This window comes from Wolffia australiana, chromosome 20 (genome assembly GCF_029677425.1).
Source record: "Wolffia australiana isolate 7733 chromosome 20, ASM2967742v1".
Taxonomy (NCBI): Eukaryota; Viridiplantae; Streptophyta; class Magnoliopsida; order Alismatales; family Araceae; genus Wolffia; species Wolffia australiana.
The window spans coordinates 6,320,193-6,335,375 of record NC_135854.1 but is presented as its reverse complement, the minus strand read 5'-3'; the positions used below and the strand labels follow the sequence as shown (position 1 = coordinate 6,335,375).

Sequence of the window (15,183 nt, the reverse complement as noted above, 5' to 3'; positions counted from 1 at the left end):
TATTTGGCCATGAACACGAGACATTCAGGTCCCCTTCGTCCTTTGCACGCATGTCACCCACATCACACATGAACGTGCAATTACTTCTATGGGAAAAATTACTAAAATTTTCAATAAGTGCGCATTTTCTCAAATAGAAATATAATTGCAAAATATAGATGATATCATATTTGGACCGTCCATGTGGCCATGAACATGAGTCATTCACGTCCCCTTCGTCCTTTGCATGCATGTCAAGATTTCACTATGTTCAAGGAGGATCCAATCCAAGAATTCATGAGTGTAATAGCATGGAGAATGATCAGGAGTAATATGGACATAAGAAATGGGTTTGACCCACATGTAGACTGAACCAATCTCCCAACGCTACCAAACAATAATAAGATGTCGTCTCCTGGTTTTTCCAATTCTTTTTCATCCATGATAAATATTTACAATTATTTAGAGCTGAATTATCCAGACTATCACCCGGAAGAGATATACAATGGGCACCATTATCCAAAATGAAGAAGCTTGTCCTACCATAATGCATCGTCCACAGCACATCAGCCATGGGCTTCGGGTCTTTAATGAGCCCGGTGTGACAGTGGTATCGGCCTTGGCCTACGGGAGTGGACAGCACACGCGCAGTGCACGGTTGTGAGGCTGAGACAGCCACTAATTATGAGAGAGTGCTGGCCCGGGCACGTGTGGAGAGAAGGATACGAGTCACAGACAGCCTGCACAGCCGGCGGAGTTAACGCCGTGCACTGGCTTATGTTCAGGTTGACCAGGCCCGAGCCATCCGGACCAGCCCTCCGGGCCAGCGAGTACATGGCCCGGTCTGTGATGTTCTGGCAATAGTACAGATCCAGTGATCTCAGCCTTGGGCACCCTTCTGCCAGTGCCACCACACTCTCATCTGCGGAGAGGTGAATAAAAACACATGGATGGTTTAAAAAAAGATGAATAAATAGCCATGAAAGATTAAATTGGGAGATGAGTAAATACCCATGAATGGTTAGAAAAAGAGATGAATAAAAGACCATGGATGGTAACATAGAGATGAAAAATACCAATGATCGATTAAATTGGGAGATGAGTAAATAACCGTATTGGTTAGAAAAAGAGATGAATAAATGACCATGGATGATAACATAGAGATGAAAATTACCAATGAATGATTAAATTGGGAGATGAGTAAAACCCATGAATGGTTAGAAAACGAGATGAATAAATGACCATGGATGGTAACATAGAGATGAAAAATACCAATGAACGATTAAATTGGGAGATGAGTAAAACCCATGAATGGTTAGAAAACGGGATGAATAAATGACCATGGATGGTAACATAGAGATGAAAAATACCAATGAACGATTAAATTGGGAGATGAGTAAAACCCATGAATGGTTAGAAAACGGGATGAATAAATGACCATGGATGGTAACATAGAGATGAAAAATACCAATGAATAAATGAATAAATATCCCCCGATGAGTAAATACCCATACTGGTTAGAAAAAAATATGAATAAATGACCATGGATGGTAACAGAGAGAAATGAGTAAAGACCCAAGGATGGCCAGAAAGAATGATGAATAAGAACCCACGGATGGTTGGATAAAGAAGAATAAATACCTATGGATAGTTTTAGAAAAATAGGAACAAATATCCAAGGATGTTTTGGGAGAGACATGAATAAATATCCCCCGATGGCTAAGACGAGATGAATAAATACCCATGGATGGTTAGAGATATACAAATGGATATCCACGGATGGTTAGAGAGCGAGTGATGGATAAATACCCATGGATAGTTTGTGAGAGAGACAACTGCTTAATACCTGTTATGAGAACACATCCGCATAGGTCTAGATTCCTGAGATCTGGGCATCCAAAGGCGAGTGCCATGACCCCTTTATCTGTCACGCCTTCGCACCAGCCCAGGTTCAGACATTGCAACTGTTGACAGCTGCGTGCTATCGCCTGCACCAGGAATATAATCAATATAAAAGAGGAGTTCAGTTCTGATCGAAATTTTCAAAAACGATATTAAGGGAAATACAGAAAAACTAACTAGAACTTCGAGTTGCCCATAGAACTTCAAGTTGCCAAAAATAGTAGCTCAGTTCTGATTGAAATTTTCAAAAACGAAATTAAGGGAAATACACAGAAACTTACTAGAACTTCGAGTTGGCGATAAAACTTCGAGTTACCAAAAATAAGCTTAGATAAATAGAACTTCGAGTTGCACATAATTGTTTGAAACAAAACCATAATTATAAAAAAGAACCATAAAGTAATTATAGAGATAAAAGGGACTTTAAGTTACCCATAAGAGTACGAGTGATAGTAATAAACTCAAAGGTAACAATAAAAAGTAAATTATCCACCCGTGAAGTTGACCATAAGTAAAATTTTAACCTTTTTTTCTTTTTTTTGAAATATATAACCTTTTTTTCACATTTTCAACCAAAAAAAGCTTGGATAAATGAACCCCCAAGTTACCCATAAAAATAATAGGAAAAAGTGCCCCCATGTTTCATAAATTATGATACAAAAAAGAACCTCCAACTTAACCTTAATGATGGTTGTAGTAAAATGAACGGACACCCAATATAACCATAGTAATAATAAAAAGAAGTTTATAGTAATATTAAACTCAGCCTGAAATTTAATCATAAACCCCACCTACAAAGGTCCATCAGTAATAGTAAAACAACCTCCCAGTTACACATATTAATAATATTATGAAAGGTAATTATAAAGGGGAAAAAACCACCTGCAAAGCTCTGTCAGATGAAGCTCGAACACATCCGCAGAGGTTCAGAGACTTGAGATTTCGACAGGAAGTGACCAGATACGCAAGGGCGGTGTCACTAAAGGCAGAGCAGCCGCTTATGTTAAGGGTGGTGAGATTAGGGCATCCGTGAGCTAAGGCATACAGGGAACAATCACGAAGTTTGAGACTTTTGCTAAGATCTAAATCTCGGAGATCCCGGCAATGAGTTGCAACACACTCTACTGCATCGTCTTCAAGCTGAGGTTTATTCTGCCTCAAAGATAGAACTCGGAGCTTTGTGAACTTTGGAGCGAGAGAAAGAAGAAGGCTATTCATATTATTCTTACACCTGCCACAAACAAATATCAACTTTAAACTTAAATCTGCAAATTTATATCTCGTCAAGTAAATAAATAATACTGGCATCCATGGAATGCAGGGACCATGAGCTCTTCAAGAGAAATTTTTTAACTCTTCATTCACCCCAGACATCAGAAGGCAGAAGCATTCAGGTTTGATTTCCCCATGCCTCATTGATGCTTATTTACAATTAGAAGTAATATTATTTTATCAAATGAATGGGAACATGCTTTGAAGAGATCTATTGAGTCTATGTTTCATTGTCTGCACGAAACTAGAAATAGACACAAATATTTCATTCATTCTTCTTTGAGTTTCTTGCTTCTGACAGAACAAATTCTTGTGTCTCTCTTTGATAATCATTGAATTGACCTCTAGTTTTACTAATTGCGTTAAAATAGATCTAGAGCTTACCAATGACGGAAAGAAAAGGATTTCATCCTAATGAATCTTGCGCACAAAAGTTGGCATGTGCAAAAGGAGTTATTGTTGAATAAGCTTTATATGTATCTGTCTGTTTTGTTCATCTCCCACTCTCACACACCTCCCTATCTCTATATGTATCTTCTTGAAGAGAACCCTAAAATGAGCTATTTGATTTTTCCACATTTTCTCTCCCCTCGGAGCTTCTTCACTTTGGGGCTTTTTTATGGTATCAGAGTTCCGATCCGCCGCCACGATCTGCCGGTGACGTTTGTTTACCCAAGTCGGGGTGTTCTGCTGGTATTCGCCGCCAATGTTTGTTCTTTCAGTGTGTTCTCATCGCTCGTTCAGTGTCATGTTCAATCCACCGACGCTCGATCCACTGCCGAAGTCACGCTTGATCAGCTGCCGCTGCCCACGTTCAGAGCGTTCTCTACGATGCTCGTTCTGCCGACGCTCATTCAGCGTCAAGCTTGATCCGCAGATGCTCGATCTGCCGACGTTCAGAGCGTTCTCATCACTCGATCGGCCGGTGTACGTTCGTTCGGTGCTTGTTTGTCCAAGAGGGAGCGTTCTGCCAGTGGCGTCTGTTTGTTCGTTCGTTCTGCGTTCATTCACTGTCGTTAGGCATCACCGCCAGCAGCAGCGGACTCCAGCTTGTTTGGCATCACCAACCACCGCCATCCCTCTCGTGTTCGTTCGGCGTCACTGACTGCTGCAACGATCCGTCAGCGTTGCTGTCTTGATTCGCCCAAGTCGGAGCATCTCATCGAGATTCATTAATCTCGTGGGACCTCCAACTCCAATATGGCGTCCAACGACTCTACTACTTCTGCTGCCACTTTGCCACCGGCCTTGTCTCCTAACTCACCCAAATAGAGCTCTTGGCACTATTCTGATACGGACCTTGATCTAGGCTCGTATCGGAGGGACGGTAGAGGGCGAGGTAGGGTAGAAGTTCCCGGGGTAGAGAGGAGAACGGGAATGGTCGGGGAAAAGCCGAGAGGGGATAGGGATCGACCGAGGACGAGCCGCCTGAAGATGCAGTGAAGTGGAAACAATCACAAGGACGGGGATCATAGAGGGAGATGGAGCATGGATGTAAGAAGAGACGAGAGGGAAGAGAGGACCAATATTCACTTAAGCCAATAACATTCTGTCTGCCCTCCTCCAAGGAGAGCTGTGCTATTTAAAGGGAACATAGGGGGAAAGGAAACATAGCGAATGACAATGATGCCCTTCACGCTATCAGGGGATCTTATCATATTCTTTGCCCTGTATACCTTTTGAATTTAGATTCGCTGGGTTAAATCTTCTTCAATGGCATCAGTACGTTCAAATTACCTTGAAAGGAAACTTATGAAGCATCTTTCTGAGAGCCGCCGCTTCCCACCACCTCACACTATGATCATTGACTTGATGTTGAGGGTGTGGTTCACCGATGGCTTCTTGACAGTATCAGTCGATCATGTGCTGCTGAATTCTTATCTCTAGACTCCGCAATAAGATATGGGAAGCTGCTCAAGAATTTCATTAAACCTTCTGTTCGAGCTTCTAGCCTGGAATTGACCTCTCTTAGGGCTGAGTTGGACCATTACATGCCTCCTGATCCCCACTCTGTTGATCGTGGGTATGTCCTTCAACTCTGGGTGTTTAAATTCCTCATGGGACTGAATCCCGAGTACGAATCTCTACGCAGCCAACTTATTCATCAGGAAAATGTTCCTACCTTGAAGGAGGCCCTTCTTGTCTAGCCAAAAGGTTATGGAAAATCCTCTCCAGAAAATCCGATAATGGAAGGATCAGCCGAGTCTTGATTGCGCAGCTTCCACAGAGTTCTCCGTTCTTGTGTGGCATATTACAATGGCTGTTGAGCAGTTGGGGAACTCACGACCTACATCTACCTGGGGTGTGCAGCCTCATATGCCCTCTCCTACGGTGCTGCAACCTTGCGTTCATCTTCTCCTTTCTCCCTCATTCACAGTGATCTATAGGGGTCAGGCCCTATCCCTAGTACTTCGGGCGCATGATGGTTAGTGATATTCATGGATGATTCCACCCGCTTCACATGAGTTTATCTCCTAAAAAATAAATCAGATATTTCCGAAACTATAATTTCATTCCATGCCCTCATCCAAAATCAGTTTGCAACGTCCCTCAAAAGCTTCAGCTCCGATAATGCCCGGGATGACGATAACTCCACCATTTCTACCTTCACCTCTCATGGCATCGTCCATGAAACATCATGTCCCTACACGCCTCAACAGAACGGTCTTGCGGAATGCAAGTTTTGTCACATCTTTGACACCTCTCGCTCTCTCCTTCTTCGCATGAATATGCCCATTTACTTCTGGGACGAAGCCTCTCTAACAGCTGTCAACCTCATCAATCGCCTTCCCTCTCGCGTCCTTTCCCACCTTTCCCCTATCAATGCTATACATCAAGCCTATCCGAAGGTTTCCTTGAAAACTAATCTTATTCCCCGTATTTTTTGGTGCACCTGCTACGTTGCTAACCATCATCATTCTTGGGATAAGCTTGATACTAAGGCGCTCTATTGTGTTTTTCTGGGTTACTCTTCTCATCAAAAAGGGACATAAATGCTATCATCCTTCCATTCATCGCCTCATTGTGAGTAGAGATGTCACCTTTGACAAGTTCATTCCATTCTATGTTTCTGGCTTGTCGTATTCTCCTTCCTCTCCTCCTTCATGTGATGAGTCCCTAAATTTCCTTGTTCCACTTAACCTCCCTTGTATCTTTTACCTGTTACTCCTCCATCTGTTCTCCCAACCTCAGCTCCTCATCAGAAATTTGATGGGACCACGTACCATCGCCGCCTGCATCATCCCGTAACTGTCTCTTCTGCGTCGCCTGCGCCACTAACCGATGCACCAAAATCTCCTCCCTCCCGCGATGATCTTTCCCTGGACTCTCCAGCTTCCCCACCTCTTGCTGCCCTGAAGCCTCCTCCACCCTCTGATAATCTCCCCATTTCCTTGCGGAAAGCCCCTCAGTCATGTACCTCTACTCCTCTTTATCCTTTGGCCAATTACGTTTCTTTCCATCGCCTCTCCCCGTCTTACCGTGCCCTTCTCACCCGTCTTGATTTTATTGCCATTCTGAAGATGGTGGATGAAACGTCGGCTTTCCCGGAGTGGCGTCACGCAATGGAAGAGGAATTGGCTGCCTTGGAAAAAAACTGGACTTGGGATCTTGTTCCTTTGCCTTCGGGCAACCATTTGGTTGGCCGTCGGTAGGTCTATACCGGCAAGTACCAGCCTGATGGCTCTCTCGAACGGTATAAGGCCCATCTTGTGGCTAAAGGATATACACAACATTATGGTATTTATTATCTGGAGACATTTGCCCCAGTTGCTAAGATGAACACTGTTCGTCTTCTTTTTGCTCTTGCAGCTCATCATGATTGGCTTCTTCAGCAGTTTGACGTCAAGAATGCCTTTCTCCATGGTAATCTCCATGAAGAGGTTTATACGGCCTTGCCTCCCGGCTATACGGCTCCACCTTCGGCGTTCCCATGGTATATCGTCTCAAGAAGGCTCTCTATGGCTTGAAGCAGTTTCCTCGGGTTTGGTTTGGTTGCTTTACGCACTCGATGAAATTATTTGGATATTCTCAGGGCAATGGTGACATACAATTTTCTATCGTCAGTCCTTTTCCAGGAGAGTCACACTGCTTTTTGTGTACGTGGATGGCATTATCATTACGGGGAATGATTCGCATGCGGCAGTCCAGTTGGCGGCTCACCTTGCTGGTGAATTTGATATCAAACATCTTGGCCTCTTCTAATACTTCCTTGGCATTGAGGTGGCATATTCTGCGAGTAACATCTTCCTTTGCCAGAGGAAATATATTACAGACCTTCTTCAAGAGCTTGGAAAGGAGGACTCACAAACCCTTACTACTCCCATCGAAGTGAATCACCGGCTATCTCTGGTAGAGCATGCAGAGGCGTGAACATGAATAACTTATGAATTTAAGAATAGTTTGATTTCATTACCTCAGAAGTGACATTTGAGACTTTTGTTAATCAAGGAAGGTACCAAAGATTGGTTGGTAAGCTGATATATCTCACTCACACTCGCCCAGACATCGCTTATGCCGTGGGCGTGTTAAGTCAATGTATGCATTCTCCGAAGGCGTGTCACATGGATGCTGCCAATCGCCAACTCTGCTATCTCAAATGTACTATTGGTCGTGGTTTTCATTTCAAGCGTAAAGGTGATCTCCAATTGGACTTCTATACAGATGCTGATTATGATGGTTCTCATGTTGACCGTCGCTCAACGACGGGCTATTGTACCTTTCTTGGTGGCAATATTATTACATTGTGCAGTAAGAAACAGTCTGTCGTCTCTCAATCCAGTGCTGAAGCAGAGTTTCGTGCCCTAGCACAATGTCTCTGTGAGGCATTATGGCTCACCAATCTCCTTGCAGAGCTGAAGCTTTCATGTCATCAACCTACTCAAATCTTTAATGATAATAAGTCGGCTTTCAGCATAACCTATGATCCGATGCAACACAACCGCACTAAACATGTTGAAGTTGATCGTCACTTCATGAAAGAGAAGCTGGAGTCGGGACGCTCTAGCATTTCATAAGTCCCGTCCGCCCATCAACGAGCTGATATTTTCACCAAAGGACTGTCTGCCCTGCATTTTCAAGAATTCTGCAGCCAACTTGAAATGGATAACATCCACTCAACAGTTTGAGGGGGACTATTGAATAAGCTTTATACGTATCTTTCTGTTTTGTTCCTCTCCCACTCCCTCACGTCTCTCACTATATGTTTTTATCTTGAAGAGAAACCTAAAATGAGCTATTTGATTTTTCCACATTTTCTCTTTCATTGGAGCTTTCTCTCTCTTCGGAGCTTCCTCTCTCCTCAGGGCTTCTTTAGTTATAAATAGTGAGGGTGGGAGTTCCAGCATCAAGATTTGAATCCCCATTCAGATTTTAATCTTCTCTCTGACTTCTTGTGTCTTCGTTGGCTCAATTGGATTGCATGAATTTTCGAATGCTCTTTGACATTTTGATTTTCTCATGAAGTTACTCTATCCTCCCTACATCTTAGGTATAAGTGCATGTCATTGTCTCATATTCTTCAAGAATATTGACGGTCTTCATTCCTGGGTGTATAGCTTTTTGGAAAATGAGTTGATACGGGGATGTTCTTTTGCCTCAAACAAAAACTCCAACAAAGATAAGCAGGCAGTAAAATAATTAATCACTAAATATTTGGATCATAATCATTGATATTGGTCTTTCAAACAAAATGATTATCTTTCCAATAATTGACCTCTGAGACTGAACTGCTTGAAATTATGCATTTGTATTTCGCACTGTTGCAGAACATTTTATGGTGATAAAAAGAGAGTATGGATTTTATACTTCATAAATATTATACTATCTTCTTTCCTGGTTGTAAAACCTTTTCTGAAACCAGATGTTCTTTTGTCTTTTATGGAAGTACCCTGAAGACGAATGGGTTAATCACTAATCACTTGGATCATGATGATTATTCTTGCCCCTGTAGACACATGGAATCCAAATGCTCAAAGGAACGGGAAGCTTCAGTGTCAGCGGCGATTCTGGTATCCGCAGGTGTTCTTGAAGGGTGCTTTGAGTTAGGTCTATCTTGTTCACAGATGGCTGGCTCTTTTGAACAGTAATTTGTTGCCAATGGCACGTGGTCTTAATGGGAAGGTGGGAGACTCAATTGATCGATTGATCGGGGAACGAATGACGCCAGAGAAGAGGGAGATGGACTCCCGGTGGCAGCTGTGCGAGATGCCACAGACACCCCTGATCAATATGTAAAGCAATGGCACACCGCTGATCAGTTACTTTGCTTCCTATTGAGTTACTGGACCCCTTATCAATGAAGTTGAAGCGGATACCAGCTCAGCCTCATCAGGAGATCAAGAAGAGGACCAAGGGGATAATGCTGAAGGCCTGATCAGTTAATTTGCTTCCTATTGAGTTACTGGATCCATTACCAATTGAGTTGAAGTGGATGCCAGCTCAGCCTCAACCGCTGGAGATGTATTGTATCTGGAGGTTTGGTCAGCAGTTGAAGAATTCCATCTGCAAAAAGCACATAGTATCCAAGGAAGGGAAATGGATAGGCACAGAGGAGACTGATGGGGAGGAGATTGACTGAAAATACTCTCCTGGTGGCCAGACGCCATATGTCTCAGAGAAAACCAACGGCATACATCTCAGAGCAATACCTGAGGGGACGGCTACAGCTTCCACAGCAGGGGGAAGCAGCACACATAGAGTAGTAGCATCAGAAGTTGTGGTGGCCAAGGATAGCTTGTGGATGTGGATTAGGCGGGGGAGATTCCAACCTTATTGTGGAGGGGCTGGGAAAGGGTTGCCGGAGTGGTTGATCAGTACGACTGGTGGAGTTGGTAGGGTGTGCGCAGACGAGGGGCGTGTGAGCCGGTTGGACATGGTCATCATGGGCCCATGGGGAGTGGTCAGAGATGTGGCGGCGGATGCACCTTTTATGACAGCGGTGAGTCCCGTTGGAAAGTGGTTGTACAAAATCAAGAAATTGTGCAAAACTGTTCATTGGTACAGTGAACGAGGGTTGGATGAGTGTAGGGCACGCTGAACATGTGTTAGAAGGCTGAATCATGGACGGGTGGAGCCATCCATTGTTTAGCACGAGGCTATTACGCACCGACTACCCAGATCCTCCCCTTTGCCAGAGATGCAAAGGCATGGGCTATCACCAGTTTGAGTGCCTGGGGAGAGACCAGCAGAAGGGAATGAGTCCCCGTGGATAAAAAGGATTAAGGGACTTTCGAGAGCTGGAATGTAGAGTGCAAGGGGATGTGAAACTATGCAGCAGCATTGAAAAAGGTCTTGGGGAAGCCTAACCATCAATAGCCAAGATCAAAAGGACAACTTCCTTCATTGGCGCTTGCATTAAAGAGGAGCCCTTGAAGGGTTGTGACAGATCCCCAGTGACTACTGCCTTCCTTGGTGGTTGCAAGAATGGCGAAGATTTGATCAAGAGAGGGCCCCTGGCATGGAAGACTTTTGCTGTCTCAAATGGGCCGGCGGATCTAAAAGGAGGATCTTTGCAGCAAAGGCTAGTTGTTCAGAAGAGAAAAGTTGGCCTGATGAATGTGACAGGGTTTTTGACATGGGGGGTTCTCTGGGAATGGATGAATACTGAGGTTTACTGTCACTAAGTACACTGAATGGAATTTACTGTCATCTCGTATCTGAAACTAATAAAGAGAGGCAAGGGGTATTGTGCAGGACGGATCCTACCTAGAAAAGGGAGGTTGGACTGGTGATGGTGGACATGGAGGAGGAAAGCGCCGAAGTGGTTGATGACTGAAGGGAGGACCATGGAGTGAAGGAGGATCCTCCTATGAATTGTTGAGCACTGGTGATGGTCACTGCCCTGAGATTACAGAGGGTACAGAGGCCAAAAAGGGGTTGGCTCAAGATTATTTATGAAGTGTGTTTCATGAAATGTTCAAAAGCTTTGCAATGAGAGTTTGCAGGAGACAATGTTAGCAAGCGATGGAATACGGGATTGTAACTTGGGGAGCTGAAACTTTGTGGAGGGCTTTCTGGAAGTGGGGTTTGGTGGTTGCCTGTAATGAGACTCTGTTCCCTGGATGGGGTATAGGGTTGTGGTCACAAAGGAAGATAGGAAGATGGAGATGGATTGGAGACATTGATCTAGGCAGCTGTGACTAAGAGAGGATGATGGGATGATGACAACAAGTGACTCTTCCATCTGACGACAAATGTCCAAATGCGATCATAACAGATGTTAAGGCTGCAAGAGGGAAGCCAGGACTAAGTTATGAAACAGGTAGTTGGTTGATCTCTGGCAAACCATTAAGACTTTTTCTAAACAAGGGGCATGAATCAGGAGGAAAGTGGTGTGGCACAAGGGCAACCAAGTTGATACAGAAGCAGCAAGTTGAGTGGATCAATAGCCGAGTTTCATTTGGCCATGAAGGGGTTAAATGGAGAACAGGGTCTCAGAATGGAAGGCTTTATAATATTTTTCTTTAATGAATTTTGGGAGTTAGTCAAGACAGGTTATGGCCATGTTAAAATTCAGGAGAGGAATCTATGGCGTAGAGGGAATCAATTGATAATGCTTTTTTCTTTTTCCAAAATTCAAGGGGGATTTACCACTGAATGATTGGCCAAGGTCTTGAGATGTTTTGCCTCTTACTTTTGGAAAAAAGCTTCTGGAGGAGGGTGGACTCATCTGCAGCAGTGCCTTTGCATGCATCTGCTGCTCAGCCTCAGGCATGAATCTTGTTCCAGCATCCTAAGCCATTCTTCATCAAGTAAAATTCAGATTGCATTCTCCGAGATTAGAACATCTCATATTATTTGGTCAATTCCACGAAGAACTACAGCGCCTGAAGTTTCATCAGCAAATTCAACGAATGACATCTCTCCTTGTATTATTTACTATGGTAGCTCTGGTCACCAGTTTGAAGATCCTCCAGGCATAGATTTTCTCCACACTTCTGTGTAGATGACCCCGGATCCTCTTGGCCTTGGTCACCTGCCATACTATCCAGCAACCATCCATGTACACTGGCATCTTCCTTCTTCCAGACTATTTGAGAAGATGAATTAACTACTTACTCACCAGGATTAAGTCCACATATTGGCTCCAATCCATAAACTAGAAGCCATAAATCTTCACAAGCTTTGGGAAGAGGCTACTGCCGACTGAAGCTTTAAGGGCCTTGCCCATTAGAAAGAAGGAAAAAGTGGAAAGAAAGCAGACAGAGAAGGAGAAGAAAGAAATGGGCATGAAATGTCTACTACTGGTAGTGAGGACTTTTTGATAGGTTGCTACATAGATGAAGACTTGAGTTCCAAACCTTCAGGAAGAGATTACTGCCGGACATTTAGACAGAGTGTTTTGTGCTAGGGTGCGAACAAGACTGTTCTCAGCTATTCTTTAAGGACCCCTTCGCTCGAGTGGTTTGGGACAGCCAAAAGACTACATGGGTGCCTGTAACTTCAGATGAGACTTTTTGGGCTTCTCTTAGGAGTGGAATATTCAGGACAGAAGTGGAGTGAGAAGGCTATTAGAGGTGCGATGGGACATATGGCCGCATCTTAAAGATATTGCTTTGAAGGGAAACACGGCTTTAAAGGATGGCATCATTCATGAATTGAAGGGTTTTTTTCCATGCTGGTTTGGAAAGGTACGAATGGTGGAAGGGGGGTGGGGTGTGAATTTGGTCCTCCTAATATCTCTTGTTTATATCTCAAATAATATTCAGTCGATCACCAATATCGGGTGATTTTCCTTTTTCTGTCAAAAAAAATTATTTCCCTTGTCAGGAAATTCATTGTGATGCCAACATATTAATCGCCATGAAATGAACTGATCGACATTACGCACTAGTATTTCTTACTATTTCAAAGAATCTCCTGGCCATTAAAAAAGAATATACAGACGGATCTAGGAAAACTTCAAAGGCAAGCCTAGCTAAAAATCAAGACCAAATAAGAGAATTAAAGAAAGATGACTTTACCATGAGAGAGAAAGATGAGTAAGGCCAGCACCAAGGGCCTCTCTCCAACCTGTACACACGCCAGAGGCAACCACAGCCGTCCGATTGTCTGTGAGTGATATAATCCGCAACAAAAGTTCCATAGGCAGGTCCTTCCAGCCGGTCATTTCTGATATCATCCCAGTCATCGCTACCCCACTGGACAGTATAAGGTTCTTGAACCAGAAATCTAGGTCACTTTTGCCTGAGCCTCTTTCAACCATGACAAACTGTGCAACACACCTAATAAAACAGGAAAAAGGAGAGAAAAACAATCTAAGATATCGCAATTGAAGAAATAGGAATAAATAGGTTTTGTTTTCCTAGAATTTATGGATTCCTCTTGATGCGGGCACAATTGAGGAAACTCTAAAAAAGACTCTGGAGGGGGTTCTAAGGCTCATGCATGATAATTTAGTTATAAATTAATTCAGGAGACATATATGACGGGAATTTTCCTCGGAACATATCAACACTTGATACAAATTTTGATACAGGACGCGTAAACCTCCTATCAGAAGCATAACCAACCAGAAGATCAACAAAGCAAACACGATGCAAGAGTTTACAAAAAAAAGCAAACAAACAAAGAGAGTCTTCCACTGAGGAAACGCGTCGGACCAACCATCCGTAAGTGAAAAATCAATAAAAATCATATAAATTTCAAACCTATAACGGAAAAATAGATTTTTTCCAACTCAGAACTCTTTTCCTTCAACTATTTCAAAGGCCCTCGTCTGAAAAAGCCACACAAACATGTTCAAATCCGAAATCCGAAACAAAGAGTCTCAACGCACCAACAATCCCAGCATATTCGAGTCTAAAGGAAATTCAAAGAAAGAGGCGATCGCCCAGGCGAATCCATGCTATCTCCGATCATACTCTTCACTGAAAAAACGATCCAGCCACTCACCCGAGGGAAACAAACGACGGAAGAAATCACTTGAGACGAAGAGCTCGAAATCTTCGACCAACTGCTGAAGAGAAGTTCGATCACTGCGATCGATCAAGCGCAAAAACGAAAGCTGAAGACGACCTCCCACGTAAAACGCCAAGAACAAGACGTACGTCGTTCTTTGAAGAAACCCCGCGCGGGCCCCACCTCCGAAGATACCAGAACAAGATAAACTTTTAGTTTTCAACCCCATAACTTTAAAATTCTCCTCCGTACCCCTAAATTTGTTCAAAAAGTCTTCTCAAGCCCACATTGACTCCACGTGTCAGTTTACAGTTTTACCAAAAATATATTTATTTATTATTATTCCAGAACAAGAACAAGATAAAGGTTTCCTTCATTGACTTATAATTTCAAAACCCAGGGGCATATTATTGGACTCTGAAAAAAGTCTTTGAGAGCCCACTAGTTTGGCTCACTGATTCGGCACGAACCCGTGAAAGATGTGATGGGATGGATGACGAGTGGATGGGTAGTTCGTCACGTCTCCCCTCCTGTCATATATCTCTATTTAAGAAAAATCTGACATAGTCTGTCACACGTCACACGCCACCGTGCCATGTCATCGTTGTGTCGTCGTCATATTTCCAACCCATCTACACAAACGGTTTATTGAGGCCATGAATTCGCCCGAATAGCTGGAATTTCAACGCCGAACTGTCCAACCGTCCCAATCGGGGAAAATCCTTTTATGATACCCTCTCTCTATCTCATGCTCATAGTCAATTGCTCGTCTCTCTCCACTTTGCTCATAGTACGACGCAGTTTATTTGTCAGTAATTGACTCGACCAGCTTTACCGGTTAAGCTATAATCGTATAAAGATGGATAGATACGAAATTCTATTAACCTTATTAATGTATACTGTACTACAATAAAGTAGTACTCGTATACGACTCTCACATTAAATAGGTATGTCGTATCATATAAAAAGAACTTTCCCTCCACTGCTGACAAGCTGCCTCTGCGGGCCGTGAACAGGTGAAGAGAGCTTTACAGATGGATGACTTGAGAGAGGCAGAGAGAGCAAGCAATCTTATATAAGTTATCTCAACTTATCTTCCCGTTATGTTAACTGTTTGGACCCATCGTCATC

At 43.3% G+C, this 15,183-nt stretch overlaps 1 protein-coding gene across 1 annotated transcript; it reads right to left on the bottom strand.

Moving 5' to 3' along the window:
- Positions 1-315: 315 nt before the first annotated feature.
- On the bottom strand, positions 316-14,202 carry SKP2A (F-box/RNI-like superfamily protein). Its single transcript, XM_078591120.1, has 5 exons — positions 14,047-14,202; positions 13,116-13,376; positions 2,764-3,112; positions 1,826-1,967; positions 316-901 (listed from the first exon to the last, which is right to left on the bottom strand). Exons 2-5 carry the CDS (start codon positions 13,355-13,357, stop codon positions 567-569), a joined length of 1,068 nt encoding a protein of 355 aa, XP_078447246.1. The 5' UTR covers positions 13,358-13,376; positions 14,047-14,202; the 3' UTR covers positions 316-566.
- Positions 14,203-15,183: the final 981 nt, after the last annotated feature.